The sequence below is a fragment of the Dermacentor silvarum genome, chromosome 6 (assembly GCF_013339745.2).
Source record: "Dermacentor silvarum isolate Dsil-2018 chromosome 6, BIME_Dsil_1.4, whole genome shotgun sequence".
Taxonomy (NCBI): Eukaryota; Metazoa; Arthropoda; class Arachnida; order Ixodida; family Ixodidae; genus Dermacentor; species Dermacentor silvarum.
The window spans coordinates 164836146-164856154 of NC_051159.1; the positions used below are offsets into that span (position 1 = coordinate 164836146).

At 45.7% G+C, this 20009-nt stretch overlaps 1 protein-coding gene across 5 annotated transcripts in view; it reads left to right on the forward strand.

Annotated features, from left to right (window-relative positions):
• LOC119456335 (WAS/WASL-interacting protein family member 3) overlaps window positions 1-20009 on the forward strand; it is a 53914-nt gene that overhangs the window by 895 nt on the left and 33010 nt on the right. For 4 of the 5 annotated variants that reach the window (XM_049669755.1, XM_049669756.1, XM_049669758.1 and 1 more), the window contains exons 2-5: window positions 1155-1361; window positions 7542-7643; window positions 10676-11018; window positions 19878-19949. In XM_049669755.1, the coding sequence (XP_049525712.1) occupies window positions 1155-1361; window positions 7542-7643; window positions 10676-11018; window positions 19878-19949 (724 nt within the window). The remainder of the gene's footprint in view (window positions 1-1154; window positions 1362-7541; window positions 7644-10675; window positions 11019-19877; window positions 19950-20009) is intronic. The other variant, XM_049669757.1, reaches the window with a different exon arrangement.

Sequence of the window (20009 nt, forward strand, 5' to 3'; positions counted from 1 at the left end):
AAAAATGACAAGGTTGTAGGGGTATAGTTATTTTGGTGATGCGAGTTTGAAGACACTTGCAGTGGAACCAAAAGTATATTTCGGATGGTACCACAATTTTTCATGTTGAGCCGGTCACCTTCTGCGATACACGAGGTGGTGCCAGAACTGTTAAAAAATTTGATGCCAATGTGACGCTGCTGCAATTCGGCCCAGGATCTGCACTCGTCACGAGACACGCTCATTTAGCTTAGCATGACTTTCAGCAGCTGTAAGTTAGTTTATAAAAGTTGCCAGGGATAACAAATATCAGCACTATCCACAGTCGCCACCATACCTTACCTGGACATGCCTTGTGCAATTTTTGCTTCTCCTACTGAGGGGGTTGGAAATTTTAGGTTGATGTGCCTTAAATGGAGGGGTTGCAAGCTGAATGTATCATCTTTCGAAAGCGTTCAGTGTTTGCTCCTTACAGCCCATGTTTGTTAAGGATAAGTCGCCATTTAGTGTCATTGTTTCGGTCAAGTCTTATAGCAGCTGTACTCACTGGCTTAAGACAGCTCACATGCTTAAGTGTTGTCATAAGCAAAACTGCATTCATTTTAGTAAGCCGCGACTAAAAGCCAAAGTTGAGTTTCATAAATGTTGTTCGGGTATCTCGGTCGCTGCGGCATTCTACTGCTAAATAAAAAGTCGAGGGATTGATTTTTGGCCACCATGGCGATGTTACAATGGAGGAGAAGGGAAAGAACACTCGCACACCAAGCTTTAGGTGCACATTACAACTCCCCTGCTTGTTGAAATTATTCCAGAGCTTTCCATTGTGGCATTTCTCGTAGACTCTGTGTTGTTTTGGGATGTTAAACCCCATCAGGCCTAACCAAATTGTATGCAATGAACTAACTTCACCTGTTTTGGTTGAAGAACTGACTGGAACACTTTTTGCAGGTCGTCTCAAAGATTTTGAATAGCTGCGGGGAGATCTTTAGGGCGAGGCAGTATTTTACATCTCGTCTTTCGGCAGAGTTAGCACATATTCGCTGTGACCTAGCAGTTGGGCAGGTTTTTTTGTCTACCACATCTGATAATTGTGAGCTGCCTTTAATCAAATTGTGAGGTCTGCGTGAATGCTGAGACAGCCAAGACCAGTGGTTCTTCTGTGGATGCTCCTGCAGGAGGAAGCGTCCTTGGTGCAGGAACGTGACCGGACGCTGCGCACAGCCCTGGACCAAATCCAGCAGCGACGGCGCGCACCTGCACACCCTCCTAGTCCTCCCTCAGCTGTAGGTGTCAACGAACACCAGCTTAAGGAGTGCCATGACAGCAGCGATGCCGTGGTGGATGGTGACAGCACCGCTGCAGCAAAGCCACCCCCGCCCCAGGTGACTTTCAATATGACTGGTCATTGGATCTGCACACCATTCATACACCTGGTTCACATTCAACTCAACAGACTCACATTCCTTCAACTTCACCGCATAGAGCACAGTGGCACCAGAGTACTTTTGATAACGTATTTTCTTGTCTTCTATAGCAAAGCATGTATGCCGTCTAAGGTAGCCATGACATGGCACAGTGTCATTCACAGGGAACTAATGATTGCATACCTGCCAACTTTTATGATTTTATCATAAAGTGCTTGATTTTTAGTGCTCATTTATGATTGTCGCATTGACACTAACATGCACGCTTTTTCATTTGTGTATAGTTAGGGCAAAACAAAGTTTAAAAAACCCAAATAACTCTCCAAGTGGTCTTTCGTGGCCCAATTTTTCGGGTACATTGATTATACGCCTGCCTCAGTGCTCATGATTGTGGCACTTATACTGCTGATCAGGTGTTCTCGTGCAGAGCGTGCAAAATTGTTCGCTGCGAGAAACGGGACAAATGCAACAGCTGACGAGAGACCGTCATCAGAAGTGCGCCACTCAGCAAAAATGCTAGGCAAAAAAAAATGGCAGGCCCTGTGATCTATTCATCACGTGATCCTGTGGCTCCGGTATGGGAGAACGCAGGGAAGGAATTTTGCTTGCAGACGCTAGATGGGGCAAGTGGATAGAGTGTCTATGTTGACGGTGACTCTCCTCTTGAAATCATGGGTTTGCAGCACTTTAAATATTTCTAGCTCTGCTATTAATGAACTAATTTGAAAAATTATTGTGGTAGAACTTTTCTTAGAGGGCGCGTAAAAACTTCCATCCAGTGGTGGTCCAACTGCGCCATTTTGCTACAATTCCACTTGTGTGCGCCTTGCTGCGCCCAACGAAGTGCAACTTGCGCCAAGTGCGCCAAAGCGCCACCTTTGCCTTGGGCTCTACGCGGACGTGGTAGTAGCTTGGCCGATCCTTCAGTTTGTGGACATCTCAGACACGCGGCTAAGCATTCCGAGCACCGGCGACGTGGACTTCGCGACCAAGCTTCGCTGCGCGGAATCCTCGGATATGCAGTTAAGCATTTCGCGCATTGGCACTTCGGACTGTGTGGCTAAGCACATCGAGCGTGGACTCCTCGAGCCCGTGGCTAGGCATTTCGCACATTGGCATTTTGTACTGTGTGACGAAACACATCAAGCGTCGACTCTGTGCTTGATGCCGTGCATTACTTACCCGTGTAAAAAAGACATTCTCTAGTGGCTTGGCTCACAAGAGCATGGAGCAGGTCCAAAGTGGGCAACAGTTAGCTGAAGGGAATGTGAGCCTGGCTACCACACTTTTCGAGCTTTAAAGAGCTGGAAAAAATAAATGGCAACAGCCACTGACAGAAATAACTTTCCATATTTTAATTGTAACCACACTATACTATACCACACCACACTATAACCAAAACAACTATTTTATTGCGATAATGGACACTCCAGGCGCATTTCTTCCGTCGCTGTCACCGTGCTCTAGGTTCCGTATTCGCTTACTAAATAAATTAACAAGCACAGTGTCACGCGCGCACAAGCAAACATGAACACATCTCGCTTGTTGACCGCGGAAACGAACTGTCAAAATTCTCGAGTGACGAAGCGCGGCGAGCAAATTGACCTTCATGCTATCGTGCCTCTCGCTTCAACGCGACCTATAAGAGGCGAAAACACGGCGCGCGGCGAACTTTCCCCATCGCAGATTGCTTTCAAGATAGGGCCAAGGCGATCGTATTGCCGAAGTGTATCGTTGCAGATTACGTTCTGCTTTGGTCCACTGAAACCGTTTCGCATTGCTTTGCTGGCAAGAATTCTCTCCTTCTGTTTGCACCAGTCCCGAACGCAAGTTTCGGATTTGCCGAATGCCCGTGATGCGGCCCGATTTTCATCCATCTCCGTACACATGATCACTTTCCTTTTAAATGCGGCATCATGATGAACTCGGTACTTCATGGTGATAGAGCAGACGCAGAGAAGGTGAAGACAGATGGTAGTCTATTGCCTAAGCCTGTGTGCTGCAGCACATAGAGGAAGCTACGGTAGCTAGGCTCGAGAGTAGCTAGGTTCGACGTGCGTGCGAGGCGGCCATCTTGAAATGCTGACGGCTATATGGTAACGCAGATTTAGGGTCGTACTCGGTTTTAACGCGCACGCAATTTTTGGACCTGTTTTATCGGAAAAAAAGTGCGCATTAGATTCGAGTAAATACGGTATTTGTGGCTTGAGGGGAGCGTTTGGCGTCTTGGTTGACTGCCGAACTTCCAGGCAGCTGCACTGTAACCGGTATTTCGTGTCCCGCAACTGCACTATAAGTGATACGCGTATACATAGAGTGCTATGGGAAAATTTACGGGAATCTGAAAAGACCGTATTATATCTGGGTACTGCACTATAAGTGGTTACGTTATAAGTGGTCTATACTGTAGTTATCAACAGCTGGGAGAAATTTCCTGACACAACACCAGTGCAGTGGATGTTACCACTAGTGATTGAATTAAATGATCTGCACTTAGTTGTCTACCCAGAATGCACTGCTTTTTTTTTTTTTGTCTCCCATAACGCTGCTGTAGGAAATGTTACACAGCTTGCTCCAAAATGCATGTGAGTTAGCCTCATCTGGCCAAAGACTAGTGCCCTCTAAATGGCATTTCACCTTGTCATGGCGAGATTGGGTAGTATGGTAAGCGTTGCCATAGAAGTTTTGTGACCCCCCCCCCCCCCCCCAAAAAAAAACAAAAAAAAAAACAAAAAACAAATTGATGAAACTTTGGCGATGCTCTTTGCTTTTTAAAGAAGCCACTGCATTTCAATATTGCTTCATAGTGGTTCTTATGACTTGCTTGAAAAGCATGCCTTTACTGTGGTTCACTTGATTAGGCATGAAGAATGCCCAGCTTCAAAATTTTCATCTGAGAACCGTTGTGGAGTGCCATTAGTGCACGTTGACTATTTCAGTTGAGGTGCAGTGTTGCCATCCAATTTCATGAGTCGAAATAGTGTGTTGAGCAAAGCACCGCATTTTTCTGCTGTATAAGTTGTGTTTTTTCCCCAATACTTTCGCCTCTGTGTCTTTACAATGGTGAGACTCGTAATGTGTGCTAGTTCGGCGAATATACAAGTTATCTTTTATCTTTTGCTATCCTTTGCCCCACAACTACAACAAACCGTGTGGAGCAGCATTCTGAAAGAAACTGAATCTTCTTTTAACAGTGGAGCGACTAGTTGGTACAGATGCTAACTCCTAGGGCTCACTGTGTAAGCAGTGCAGTGTTAGCAGTAGGGTAGCAGGAGTGAAGGTCACCAGCGTGGTCTCTGTGATACAAGTGCCGCTGTGATTCGAGAGCACACTATGGTTTGCTGTTATAGTGTAGTTTTTTTTAAGGAAAAGGTTGAACCCGTGGAACTGATGCAGTAATTAACTAAATTATGCCACAATTTTTACTGATATGTTGTGGCACCTGAGATATACCCATTACAAAATGCACCACTTGGTTATCATCATCAGTTGCCTGTGCGAAAAGTCGCAGTGCTTTCGGTTGCCATAAGTTGGCATGCCCAAACCTGACTATCGTGGCATGTTTCTGGCTCCTGCAGTTATTTTCACCGCACTAAGCCAGCAAAAGCATGGTTTTTGAGATCTGTATATTTGTTAGCCAGAGGGGGCCCTTGCAGGGGGCAAGGATATGGACACCCCCTATTGTGTGCATGTGTTCAGGCTAGTTCAGGAATATTGTGATCGTTTGCGTCTTCATCCTGAGCGTGCAGCACGGCAGAGGTAACGCCAGCGACGCGCCTACAACTTCGCGTAAAAGTTATTCAGAGGCAGGTGACAGTTGGAGAGTGATGCTTCTGGTCGAAGTGAAATGTTTTTGACAGTGTGTTGAAGGACGAGGCCTTTGATGGCTTCGAGTGAAGTGCAATAAATATTGGTGTATTGTACCTAAGAGTAACGTTGGTTGAAGACCTTTTTCTATTAAAATTTGATGCTCATAAAACTTTTGTTTATGTAAATTTAGTGCTCTTAACCCTTTCAGTGTCGGGCTTTTTTTGTTGGTGACGCAGCTCCAGCGTTAGGTTTTTTTCTTGGATGTTATAAAACGAACAGAACAGTTTATTTTTGGTTGTGCAGAAATGAAAAAAATGACACAGATAATTGCAAATGTTCTCTTGGTGTGGTCCTCGCATTCCTGTCAGACAACAGGAATGTCAGAAGGAACATGGTGGGAAAGAAACACAGAAATGTACTGGTATGTCACTGACACTGAAAGTGTTAAATGGGTAAGTTCAGAATTTTGCAGTAAGTGCACAATCGTCATCTTTATGGGAAGAATCTGATAGGTCAAGCGTGCTTCCTGTCAGGATCATTGTTCCCGAAGCTGCGTCAGACACAGTGCGTCCATATCAAATTCAAATGAAACAATTCTCTGCAAGCATGCCAAAAGAAGGATTAATATAAAATACTAAGCTTTCGGTATGGAGGTACAAGCAAAATACAGAATAGTGTCCTCCTATCCTTGTGTTTTTGCATCTTGTCGTGCCGCAGCCTAACATGATGCCGATGAGACTATTTGCCACATACTCGCATGTTCTCTTTCGTAGTTATGACTAGTGTACATGCATGCACCATTTCATTATGCCAACCTAGTTAAAATAGGGGCCTCTTATATACCGTCGTGACTAATACAGTCAACGTCCGATTTTTCGGACTCCCTAGGGGCTGCAAAAACGTCTGAAAAATCGGGCAGTCTGAAAAAACGAATGCATGCCTTTTACTGCCCCCAAGGGCCCAAATTGCCACAGGCACGTCTGAAATAGTTATGAAGGCCTGTCAGCACACTTATTAGGTGTATCGTAGCTTGTACTGTGCTAGGAGGTGGCGGGTGCATGCGTGTGTAATTAAGGAATACATACTGTGTCCCGTGACAATTGCCCCTTCCCACTCTTGACATGCTTCGCCGAATACTTACGTATGCTTCACTGCATAACACAGCTGTAGCGAGGTGAAGCTGGCTTTCGGGAACCGGCATTTCACTACGCTGTGCTTTCCCGGTTTCTAAAACAAAGGCGGAGTAGGCGCCATTGCTAACAGCAGCGAATTGTTTCAATGAGAAAGGCAGCACCGAACAGAAAGAAACTTAGTGAACATTGAAGTAGCTAGCCACCACCATTGCCATGGTGGTGGCTTCGGCTGGCTGCCAGCGGATCTGTGTGCGAGAGCGCTGGTCCGAGGAGGCGAGATAATCAAAATGTCAGCGGTGATGGCTTCGATTAATGCTGTTTCTGACCTTGGCCATGGTAAAAATTCTGGAAAATCAGACAGCGACGGTTTTTTGCATCCGAAATTTCAGACGTTTTTATACGTTAACTCTATGGGGTAGGTGGCGATGCCGCGAAGGCGTTCGGATTATCGGGCATGTCCGAAAAATTGGACTTCCAGAAAATCGGTCGTTGACTGTATACCAATTCTTCGGAACTTGTGGAAAGTGGGGGTTGCAACTTATAATCAGAAAAATACGGTAACATTTAAGAATGTGTGTGTGCCTAACAGCTGTATCATTAACCATTGCTCACTTTTTGCACTAGCTGCTTTTGCACTTCATTGATATTCTGGTCGCTTAGTTATTTGAAGCATCAATTTTCGGGAGGGGAAGCTCCCCAACTAAAAGACGGCTGAGATGTCTTTTATTCTTCAAGCTATTATATATCATTTTATTCTTTAAAGCTCAAGGACAAGACTGTCGTCTTGCAGAGCATTCACCAAACTGCAGAAGAGCTGCCTTATGATTGCTGCTGCATGAGAACTCCATCGTTAGGCCAAGGAGTGTTCGAGATCTGTGTCAGCCACCATGAGTGACCGTGTTATTGTTGCTATATAAAGCTCCCCCCATTGTCATGGTGACATAAAGATGATTGTTACCACTGGTGACTGACTATGGCTACAACTTACGATGATCTCTGTTAGCTGTGAGTGCAAGTGGAAGGTCTCTGTAAAGGGTGGAAAGTCTCTGACTTGCTAAAAGGCTTTGTAGTGGCAGTAAGTTGCATCCGAAATGTGTGCTCGTGTTTTATGTGAATAATGCAATGCAACTATGGAACTTGTGCTTTTTGCCTTTGCTTTGGTGAAGTGACCCAGGTTTGGGAAATGCACATGCAGGGTCCTTTAGAGGCTTTACGACAGCGGGAGTGGCTGCTGAACCTACAGGAACAGCAGGAGCTCCAACGCCTCAAGGTTGCTTTATCCTCACCTGTGCAGCAGGTGCCCATATCTACCTTGTTTTTCTTCCAATTCCTTTTTCATTTTTGTTTACTTTGTAACTGTGTGATGCTGGGGCATAAAGCATGCCTCTGCAAGACCACTTTCAGGGTACAGGGCATTTCATTTTGATTGATTATGCACAAATGTAACTGGATTTGACAAATGTGATGTCTGTGCTTCATTAAGGTGATGATGATAAAATGCATGTAGATTAAACGCATCTAATTTTTCATGTTTTAAGAGTAACTTATCTCGGAAAATTGATTGTGACTGATGAGTTACCAAGTTCCTTACTTATTCCTATGTTTGGTAACATGCTTTGTGAGGTGCTTTTTTCTTCTTTCCCCTGTGCTTCCTGCATCTAAGAAATGGAGACATTCTCTTCCACATGTAGTAATGTTTTGTGCCTTTTTTTTTTTTAGCTGAAAATGTATTGCCATTCCTGGTTCCCACAATGCACTGCAAAGCCAGTGCAAATGAAGGCACTGCTTATTTATTACAGCGCTGTGTTCCAGTGGTCACGTGAACAGAGTGAAATTTTGCACTCTTGCTGCGAAGGCAGTTTTCGGACTAGTTCTCTTGGGGTAAAAAATGTGCATTTTAGATTTGGCTGAATATGATAATTAATCACAGTGAGCTGCTCTTTTTGCTTGAAAACCTTCATATGGCAGGCCATAAATAGGTGTTTTTGACAAGAGAGGCACAAAGGCAGACACAACAGCTATCAGGCTCATGATTGCGGCCACTGCTAGGGTTATGTGCGTGCATGCTGACCAGCCAAGTTCGAAATACCTGGCGAACGCCAATTTCATGACAGAAGTAACAAATGTTCTGGTCCATGCGGATGTATGGGCGCCGGCTGGGACCTTTGCTCAGGATTTAATTAACCAAAAAGTGTAATTAACAAAAGCTTTATCATATTAAGCTTAACTCGTCACCTTGGCACTCAATCACCTCATGTGGCCTGTCGCTTACCTCTGTAACCACCACTCTTTTGGACTAATTGAGCTGGTGACCTTTGGTAGATGGAGCAGACGTATACTGCATCAAACTTTTCCTGCACTGTAGACAAGTGTGCTGGCAGCTGTACTGAAATGTTTAATTTATATGGGTGTGTGAATAGCAAGCAGTTTTTGAGACCAAATTAAATAAGAATGAAATATTGCCAGAAGTGAATCAAACATCTGTAAATACAGCAGAACCTCGTTGATATGAACCCAATTTCAATTTCCTGGTGCCAACGGTTGCGATTGAGAACACAAAAAAGTGAACTAATACAGTTACGCTTCTTTTTCACCAGTTAAGTATATACAGTCAAACCTCGATATAAAGATGTGGTACTTGCAGTGAAAAACTTTGTTAAATTGCAAATTTTGTTGATTTTATATTTTGATGTTTCTGCAGTAAAAGCAACTTCACAAATTTCCAGAGCATTCCTGGTTGATAGTATCTTATTAGTAAGCCCTTATAAACAAATTGCGAGACGATTGGGCCATAATAGTGCGGTTATGAGCTCCCGCATGTGCAGTGCAGATTGTGCCGAGAGCAATGCATTGGCGTGGTTCACGACGTCCGAGATTCACATCCAAAAATAAAAACAAAAGCGTAAAAAGATACAGATTTTTGTCCTGAGCAAATAAAAAAGGAGAAGTCACAGTTTTGCCAGAAAGGCAGAGCAATGATGACATTAGCTGAGAGACAACTACACGAAGTAAGGTTCATAGTTTTATCAGTGTCAGGCGGGCTCAGGCATACATTAACAGATTTCACTCAATGACCACGAACTCACTGTCACAATGCCGTATCTCAGAAACTTGGGGTTACGTGACCGCCAACACTAGATACGTGGGAACCCAATGTGCATGAAGGCATCAACCGTCTCAGCTCGACCTTTGCAGTTGTATCTTGGAGGTACTCTCCAAGATACATCGCATGGCTCGCGTATGGATGCGTACGAGGAGGAGATGCACGTGCTAAGAGGAGAGGGCAGCTAGGTGTGCATTCCTACCTCCACAACGCCCCTCCCGTAGTGCGTACTTGATCACGTTACTGCATGGTCACTCCATCCCCCTTGTGCAGAAGGAATCTTCAGTGCTCATGTTTCTCCGAGCTGCTACGTGCCCCGCGGTTGGCGACTGTTTTCAATTAATGACTGTTTTTATCATCAAGCCTGACACTCAGTAGGCTAAGTTCACATTCGTTTTTGTTAGGGGAGTGCGAATATTCGAAACATCTGAATAACAAATGGAATATTGACCTATTCGATTCAGTCTTTGAATCGAATAGTCAGTATTCATAAATTTGAATATTTCTTGAATACTTTTCGAATATTTACAAACGTCAACTGCACCTAAATAAACATGAAATTATAGCAAAAGTATGGGGATGTTTCACCCCTGCATAGTATAGACATAAACCATCATAACTTGTGTAGTGGAGCAGGCTACGTCGCTTAGGTTTCCATACTTAACAGGCTGTGCAGTGATCATTCGCACTTTGTGAGGAGCTCTGTGCATGCAAAGAAACTACTTGCTTGCTCTTGCTCCATCTGTGCTTGTAATAAACAATGCTTCCTAGCATACCATGTAAAGACAGAAACTTGCTAACTTTAAGCAAACTGGGATGTGAACATCATTTTATAGTAATTGTGATAATGGTTATTAGTTATTTGAAAGCTATTGAAAAACTATTCGATATTCGATTCGCCTCTGGCGCTATTTGATTCGTATTGGATGCAGTCTCAAAAATGACTATTCGCACACCCCTAATATTTCTGTTTGGACTGAGGTTATGAAACAGCGACCACTTGTTGCTTTCTCAAGGCTTGACCACTGTAAAAAGCTCCATATAATATAGTTTGCAATCACTTTTGTAAACTTGCTCTGAAAGTTTGTTTTACTGCTCTAAAATCTATTTTTGGCAGCTCCAAAAGCTGTTCCCAAATGGCATGGGCCAGTAGCATCACTGCTCTTGGCAGATCATGTTGTATGGGCAGTCGGGGACACTGGTTGGGTGCTGTGGTTCTTTCGCAGGAACTGACCACAGAGGAGAAGGAGGAGCAATTGCTTTTCAACGGTGAGGTGCCTCCCCTGTTGCCGGTGCAGTCTGCTGCAACGGCCACATGTACCACCACAGCTTCTTCGACGTGTACTGCATCAACCTCGACATGTTCCACCTCCTCGTCATCGCAACATTCCACAAGTACCACAACATCTGCCCCCACGAACTCTGCGCGCTCTGGACCCAACAGGGGCTCGATGGGGGGTAGGGGCTCGATAGGGGGCAGGGGCAGGGGCGGCAATCGTTCCAGGCCGCCGTGCGTGCACCACAACAGCCGGGGCAGGCCCTTCGCTCGCAGGGAGCATCCTCAACAAGGTATTTTTCTTTAATTGCAATATAGGCGAATGTCACCCACTTTGGAATCCAGTCCCTATGAAGCCTAGTGTATTGGCTGACCGCTTAAACCGTAGTGGCTCATCGTATGACTACCGGTTAGCGCGTACCACGATCACTTTTGTTGCGTAAAGGTTAACTGTTTGGTTACCGCTAGAAATCTACTCATTTTTGGTGCTTTTATGTTTTACCATTTTATTTCAAGATGTAGTGGTCGAAACGTATACTGCGATTCATAAACCAGCGTTGTCCTGTGCGTTCCTTTTCTTGTGCTCGCGTCCATACCTGTAGGAACCCCCCACACTCTCATAAAGTTATAGCCTAATCACTGGTGTTCTGAATGGATGTATAGCAGTAATAAATAGGTGTATGCAGCTACCGAATAGTAGATTTTGAATTGAATGTCAAATCAAATATCCAAAAATTTAACACAAACATTCATGGTTACAAATTTTGTGCAAAAAGCATGTTGCTGCACATGCTCAAGAGGTTACTCACATTACGTAAGAAGAATCTAGCTAGCTATCAGCAACTTGGGTACCTAGGAATGGAGATGTATACTCTACTCTTATTGAAGGGAACACCAAATTAGTATACCGGAATTTTGTGCAAAAAGCATGTTGCTGCACATGCTCAAGAGGTTACTCACATTACATAAGAAGAATGTAGCTAGCTATCAGCAACTTGGGTACCTAGGAATGGAGATGTATAGTGTACTAATTAGTATACCAGAATTGGTAACAACTCAGTTTATATATGAAGGTCTGGAAAATATTTATTGAGAAAATTTCAGTAGAAAAGTTGTCGCAGTTTCACCTGAAAGGCGAAGCATCAATTGCGATAGCAAATTTGTAGAGAGCTATACGGAGTAATGATATTAGCTTTATCAGCTGTATAAATTTGGACATGCAGCAGCACCGGCAATGCGCAGAACTGTTGTCGACGCCGTCGGCGTTTTTCCCGCGTTCGCTCAAAATGCCTGCGGCGTTGGTGACTGTTGCCGGAGCCTCTGATATAAATAGGCATTTGGTGCCGCAGCTAAACGTCGTCTCCCTTCCCTCCCCCTCCCCCCCCTCCCCCACGGCCTCTCGCGCGTCGAAAGAAGGCGCGTTTGCTCTACATATATGATGATTGTAAAGGAGGAAAGAGACGCCTACTTCTGCAGCCCTTAAGGAAGCACGGCGCAGAACGCGCGTTTGTTCTCCGCCGTGCGTTCACTCGCCGTGAAAGAGCGCGTCCCTCGCGCCCTTTCACTCGCACATACAGCGTTCGGCGGCGCGCGGCGACGATTTCATCTCGATTGACGTCATACGGAACCTCACGGCGACGGCGACGGCAACGGCGACGGCGACGTAGCATCAAGTGCTTTTAATGTGTAAGCATTCTTTGGCAAGTACCCCAGCTCTGTCACACAAGAAGTGTAATGCCTTGTATCTGCACAAAATTGCGTAATTTGCGAAGACATTTAACTGTCATAATAGTGTAAATGTAAATGATTGGTAGCTTTATAAGCGATAAGGTACAATTTTAACGACAAAAATTAGAAAGAGCACCCAAAGAGATACATAGGGCTCCGTAGGAAATGCATGGAAAAGCTTATAGTAGGCGTGGGCCAATTGAAACTTGGGGATGGGTCAACTTGAAATTTGGAGGTGGGCCAACTGAAATTTAGGGGTTGGCTAACTTACATTTGGGGGTGGGTGAACTTGAAAATCGGGGTTGGCACAACTGAAATCTGGGGTTGGGCCAACTGGTAATTTGAAAGTGGACCTACTTAAATTTGTGGTGTGGGCCATCTTGAAATTTTGGGGTGGCTTTATGTCCAATTGAACGCTGCTAAGCGTCCTTCGAGTTATGAACTCGAAGCCTATAGCCAATAGCGTTGGTCATCCAGTCAGCCAGAAGTGTTGGTCGGCCAACTGCTTGCAATCAGATGTCGATGACGACATTGCGGATGCTAGAGCAAGCATCTGTTCACTGCTTTTGACACAAGATTGTAAATTGCCTGCTGCATGCAGCAGGCAATTTACAATCTTGTGTCAGTAGCAGTGAACAGATCACTGGCATTTATTTTACTTTGCTAAAAAGTGTTGCAGGGCCCCTTTAAGGCCAATCTGTGCGACAGACAAAAGCGGGGAAGGCACATCATGTGAAAGTCGGCGCTGCATGGGTCGACCATGTTCGGCGCTGATGGTAGAGTTCTCAAATCGGTAGGCCTGCAGCAACAAGTTCGTGTAAACCTGCTCCCCCTTTCCCTCTTTGCCCTCTTTTCTTTGTCGTCCGCGTCCATCTGCAGTTTCTGTAAATGTGTCTGCAGCCGGTGGTCAGCGCTGGTCATATGACATTTTTGAGCCTGTTGTGTAAATCCATAGCAAGTCTTGTGACTGGTCGATCGAAGCTATGGAAAAAGACCATTGTGTGCCTCTGAACGGTGTTAAGAATGAGGAGCCACCATATGGTATTTCGCAAAGATGGCAGCTGTGAACAACCGTCGTCCTGTACACTTCCTTTCGTTGGCAAGGCGGTTTGTCGGCTTTCTGAGATCATGCGACCACTGTGAATAGACCTGCATTGATTCAGTACGAAACCGTAACTTTAGTCGCCGATGGCACAGCTCTCATTAGGCCTACGTACTAGACAGAATGGCTGTGGCAAAAATTCACTGCCGGCTGATGTGACAATGGGCCGCAAACCATTGCAGAAAGTTTGTCGCTAATATGTTCTTACAGGTGGCTCATCAGTGATCGGTCGCGAGATTGTGTGTACGGGTTAGATTGCTGGCTGTTGAAGTGGCATTTAAGTCGCCGGGCCGGCTACTACCACGAGCATGCATACCAAGTTCGTCTGTGTGCTCACATCTGAGCAGAAAGCTCCAGACTGTGTAAGTGTGCATGCATGTACACTGAACACGTGTATCTGATACGATCAGCGTGCCTTCTGGTGGCTAATCAGCCTGATCTATGCACATGCTTTCGTGCTTTCCATAAGCGCTGATTTTGTTGTTCCCTCTGTCTGTGTCCCATCAGCGGTGTTTACGGCGCACACGTCAGCACAGGGACGCCGCGCTTTCTAGTTCTTGGGTGGTGGACGGAACGTCGCACGGCGCGATGGCGGCGGCTACGTCGTTCCACTCGCGAGTCGACGGTCGTCTCAGTGGCGGTGGTGGTGGTGGCGGCAGTCTCGCGCGGCAAACTATGCACGGTCTTCTGCATGTCGATCAATACGTTGACCTCTTGCCCTTAGATGCCAAAGTGTCCACTGCCGTGCGTGAGTAGCCGCATGCACATGAAGGGAAGGCGCGGCGCAATCAGTCTCTCCTCGACGGTATTCAGCTTGGACAAGTCCTCCTCGCCGGGAAATCACCGAGTCAACACGTCCACCGCCTTGTGCCGTCGCTCATCCGACCGTAACCCGTTGATTTCAGAGAGGTCGTTGTCGAACCACAGCCGATCGCTAACTGTACAACTCGATCCGAAGTTACGGTGGAGAAAGTCTTTCTTGAACCTTGCGTAGGCACCGTCGAGCCCTTGCGTGCCTTCGCTGCGACCAGCGTCGTCAGCTCTGCTCCGTCTCTTGCTCGCCGTGTCGCGGCCACATTCTTCTTCGAGGGACGGCGATTCAATGGCACGACGCCGATTACCGTTTCGGTTGGTCCGGTCAACCTGGTTGAACCTTGTACCGATACAGGTTGTGTGCTGATAAGAGATTGACACGAGTGCAGTGCGTAGTGTGTTTAGCCAACGCAGCAACTGCAGGCTGCTTTTTTTGCTGTGAATGATATGCACTTGGACTTTTCCCGCTCAAAGAAGCAGCAGAGAAAGTCGGAAAGCATGCAATACGCTTTCAATGCCGCTTTGTACATGCCAGACACGCTGTCAAGCAGACAGATGAGGATGCTTATCGCAATACGGTTGACGACGATAGGTCATACAGCCACGCTCATTGATGACTACCGTATTTATTGGAATCTGAGCCAGGGGTTCTCAAGTATGTTCGTTCCAGGGAACCCTGCTAAGCTCCATGAAGCGCCAAGGAACCCTCCCCCCCCCCCCTCCGAACTAACCAAATTAAAATGTCCAAATTAACCGAATGTCGAATTATCCAGGGTATCAAGAAAACAATAAATGAATGCTTACTACGTCAACACGCTTTTATTTACTGAATGAATCAGCAAATATTGTTTCTATTTTGCACAAGAGCAGTGCAGAAACTGAAATTCTCATCATCTCATGACTGATTAGACAGTGGTGGTCCAACTGCGTCATTTGCACCATTTTGCTACAATTCAACTTGCCTGCTCCTGGCTGCGCCCACTTAAGTGCCATTTGTGGCAATGGCGCAAAAGTGTGGTATTTTTGCGTTTTCATGGCAATGCAGTGTTTTAGTAGGGTTTGTCAACGCCCGATTGCATCGCCACGGTACCCATTTCAATGTATAAGAACGTCTGAAATTTCGGACACAAAAACCCTTCGCCGTCTGATTTTCCGGACTGTTTTCCATGACCGCAGGGCGGAAACGGCATTGATCGAAGCCACCACCGCCACCGTTTTTATTATCTGGCCGCGTTGAACAGGCGCTCTCGCACGCAGATCCGCTGGCAGCTGTAGCAATCATCATGGCACCGCTAGGCCTGGCTACTTCGACGTTCGCTACCAAGCCTCTTGCTGTTCGGTGCCGTGTTTTTCATTAAAACAATTCGCCACTTTTAGCAATGGCGCCGATTCCGCCTTTGTAATCCTCGCCAGTGGCTTCGAAGCTCGGAAAGCACGCCGTGTTGCGTAATGCCGGTTCTCGAAAGTCAGCTTCGCCTCAATACAGAAGGGTTACGCGGTGAAGCATACCAAGAGTGGGAAGGAGCAATTGGATTCGGGACAGAAGAAAACTTAATTCTGGATTCTGGAAGGTATTTCTGGAAAATTTTACGTGGTGAAACCACAATCTCATTATGAGGCACGCCTGTCTTGGTACAAGGGTTTTCCGGGTCAACTCCGATCGAAACAATTCCTATAGTCGACCACAAAGCATGGCGACGAAAGCAGCGCCTGTGTGTGAAGATATAGAACCGATTAGCGACTGGAAGGCATGCACATCATATCGCATTCGCGTGTTTATGCACACAGACTCGCACATTTGCACATGCAGTTCGGAACTTTCTGTCAATCTGCGAACTTCTATGCGCGATTGCAGTAATTGCTGGCTTCGACAGTTGTCAAAAACACGTATGCGTGATCTCGGAACTGATCGCTGGTTAGCCACTCATGTGAAGATATTAACGGCAAACTTTCCGTGACTGCTTGTGGCAAGCGTGCCGTTTTCGCACACTGCCTTGGGCGTTAGGCCTAAGCGGCAGTGCTTCGAAAGGTCGGTCGGGTATCGTCGACAAAAGTTACAGTTTTATGCCGAATCGACGCGTATCTATTCACAGATGCCACACGGCATGCAGGAAACCGACAAACCACCTCGCAACGAAAGTGAGTGCACGGGATGGTACGAATGTTGTTCTCCACCATCACCATCTTTGCGACACACCATACGGAGGCATCTTGGCGTCATTAATAGACGCACAGTCTCTTGTCGGCCTTCTAGCATTGTTATTGGGCGTAATACACATTTTGTCTAGTGTGGTAAAGTATATCAAAGCACATCTGTCATTTGGAATCCCCATAAGACATTTGCCATAACTTTTTGTTGTGTGCGTGACGGCACAAATTGTTCTAGCACATTTGTAATTTTATGTCTGTCTTGCGCCTAGGCGCATATCTTTGTTCGCGTTAGTCTACAAAATTTAGTTTACTTGTTTACAAAATTAAGTTCCCCGCCTACCCAAATAAAGATGTTTGCAACATAACGTGCAGAGTACACCGTCCGTGGGAAGGCAAGTTTAATTGGTCGCTGTTGGCTTTGTGTCTTGCTTCACTTTTGAGCAGCACTTACTGATTGCACAGTAATTACAAGCTTCGCCAAATGGCTACAGATTGCTGCTGTACTACTCCAAGTGTTCCAAAAGGAGCAATGTTTCTGCTCCGAAACTGCTCTGAAATGCTGGTGTGTCTTCTCCTAAACTGCTCCAGTACGACATTTTTCCTGCTCCAAAAATTGCTTCAAATCCTAAACTGGCTGGACCATCACTGATTAGAGCTAGCAGCGACGAAGGCCTCGCGACATCCTTTGCCGCGTGGCCGCGGCGCACGTCTCCATCTGAGACACGCTTCAACTACCGTGCGCACATCCCGATTATTTTTTCACTAGTGAGCTGGTCGCCAACAAATTGTCTGTCCATCGTGATGTAGCCGGTGCTCTTCATCTTTGACAGATTTGCACTGAGTCAAAGCGAAACTACTGCTTGCCGGAACCGCTGCGGACAAAACCGCGGCCGTTATCGACGCGACGGCGACCTTGCGGTTCAGAAGGCAGGTGGCCGATGCACGCACCAAGTCAAAACGAAACTACCGTTTGCTGCAACAAGTGTGCACGAAACCGTGGTCGCTATCAACGGGATCATGGATGGCGACTACGCAGTTGTGAAGGCACGCAGCCGATGCGCGCACACAGTGAAAATGAAACTGTTTGCTGCAACTGCTGCGGACGAAACTGTAGTGGCTATCGACGCGACCATAGATGGCAAATATGCACTTATGATGCTTGGGATACCGCATGGGATGCTTCCACCCCTCCGGTGCGGCAGCTGCTTATTGTTGCATCTGAGTTTTGTTAAAACTGGTAATGCTATAAGTGGGTTCAACTGTACTTCCTTCTTTCTAATTAAAATGTTCGGATGTTTGGCCCCTGTGCTTTTTCCGTGCAACCTGGTTATAACAATTATCGGTGATAACAATGGGATTTTCTTGGCACTTAAATATTGTTTGAATTGGGTTCAAATGTATTAATCCGTATCTGGCGCCAGCCACTGAATTATCCCAGCTCACTCGCCTTTGTCGCAGCTGGGCTCCTTGTCACTGTCTCTTACAGCGCACAGTCGTCGGCGCCATCCAGTACATTCGAAATGCAGCCCTTTCTAAATGCACGCCAAATATTCTGGGATGTCATCCCAGGCTGCAGCAATCCCACCCACCACTTGATCAAGGGACACATGCTTGATATGGCCTGTCATTCTATGCGAATATTCACCCCGCAGCACACTTGAAAAGCTGGTTGCGCTGCTTTCACCAGCGACGCACATTCATCTCGTCCACGCCACATTCTCTACAGGCTTGGAACTGACTGCTCTGCCGCCAGCACAAATTTTTGCTTGAATACAGCCCTGTAGTGGCACTGCTTGCTCACTGCCATTGCACTGACGTGTGGCCACAAATGAATGACGAAAAAAAGAATAAAATAATAAAATGTGCCCGCATGCCTGCACTATCATGCACTCAAAGTGGTCAAAATGGAATTTTTTTACCTGTGCTTCAATGATGTTTACAATGATAACCCTTGTCTGTATATTTTATATGCGGTAATTAACCTATAATGTAATCATAATAAATTGATTTATGTGTTTTTGTCATGGCAATAGCAGAGTGCCATTTTTTCATTTTAATGGCTTCTAATGAAATCCTAATATAAGCCGATTCGAAAGTTTCACGACTTATGTTTTTGAAAAAACTATCGGCTTAGATTCGAAAAATATGGTAGAATTGTTTGCTGGAGGTTGACACCACTACTCCATGCATTGCTTATGCTTATCTGCATATGCATCACTGCACACGCTCCGAAGCCAAATTCATTGATAGGACTGGTTTATGCACATTCCTCAAAAGTAGAAGATCTTTTGCGCACAGCTTGTTAGCAGCCGCAGTAGAAGCTGAGGCAGTGCAGTTAGCCTCTATGCAACAAAAGGTATTCGTTGTACTCTTTAATTGGTAGGCACATGATGAGCCACTATGGCTTATTAAGTGATCAGCAAATACATTAGGCTCTGTGCAGACTGGGTCAGGGATTTGTCACAATGATGTTTTAGTTAGTACATTTTAACCAGGTACATATTAATGTTTGCTGCAGATTCTATTGTTTTGAATTCTTAAGAGCAGCACTGGGAAAGTGTACAGTAAAACCCTGTTAACTTGAAGTCGTAAAAACGGGAAAGAATTTCGATATATGCAGTGTTTCGGGAGAAGTGAAATCACGAACATAGAAGCCTGCTGACTGTGCATTAGTGTACCACCACACTCATTAGTGTGTACTAGAATGTAGTAGTACTAATATGAAGAAAGGGCCCAAAATGCCAGATGCATGGCGGGCCTCGCATGTCATTTGTTTTCTTCCCCTTGTTCATTGGGCAAAAGACGGTTGGGCGCTGGTCTGTACTTTCCGACATGGCCTTGATCAGCGCGGCGCAAAGTGCAGAGGCTTGCCTTGTCGTGAGTGACGTGGGGGGGGGGTCTCCTGCAAGAGAATGTGCAACCACAAGGCTCTTGCCACGGTTATTGATGGCAGTAATTAGAAGTTGCTGTGGTTGCAGAATTCTGTTTTCACTTTTTGGTGATATAGCATCTGCACGCAAAGTATGGAAACCTGTAGGTAGTGACTTCTCCCTGGTATTTTCGCAGTCGCGATTTGGAGATATCCAGAGTCTGTGCAAAAACTTTTTGAGGTAAGGGATGAAAAACACGGGGTTGACGCTGTAGCTTGAGAAAAGCTAAATTTAACTGATATTTCAATTTTACTGTATCCTATTTTTTTTTTTTTTTTCATAGAAGGTCAAGGGACATTAGAAATTGTTCTCAGGATCTTTTCCTAGAAGTTAAACGGCGATCACTTCCGAGGTGCTGATTAATGGTGTGCACAATTGTAACATATTTTATATCATTTGACTTCTTTTGGTTGCTTGTTCTATGCAAGGTGGCCGTTGGGGACAGGAACGCCGGCCACAGAGCAGAGAGAATGTCATGCAAAGGATGCCCAGTGAACGAGGTAAGAGTGCATGCAGATGTCGTTCACTCATTGCATTTAGCTAATTTGGTTGCTCTCACT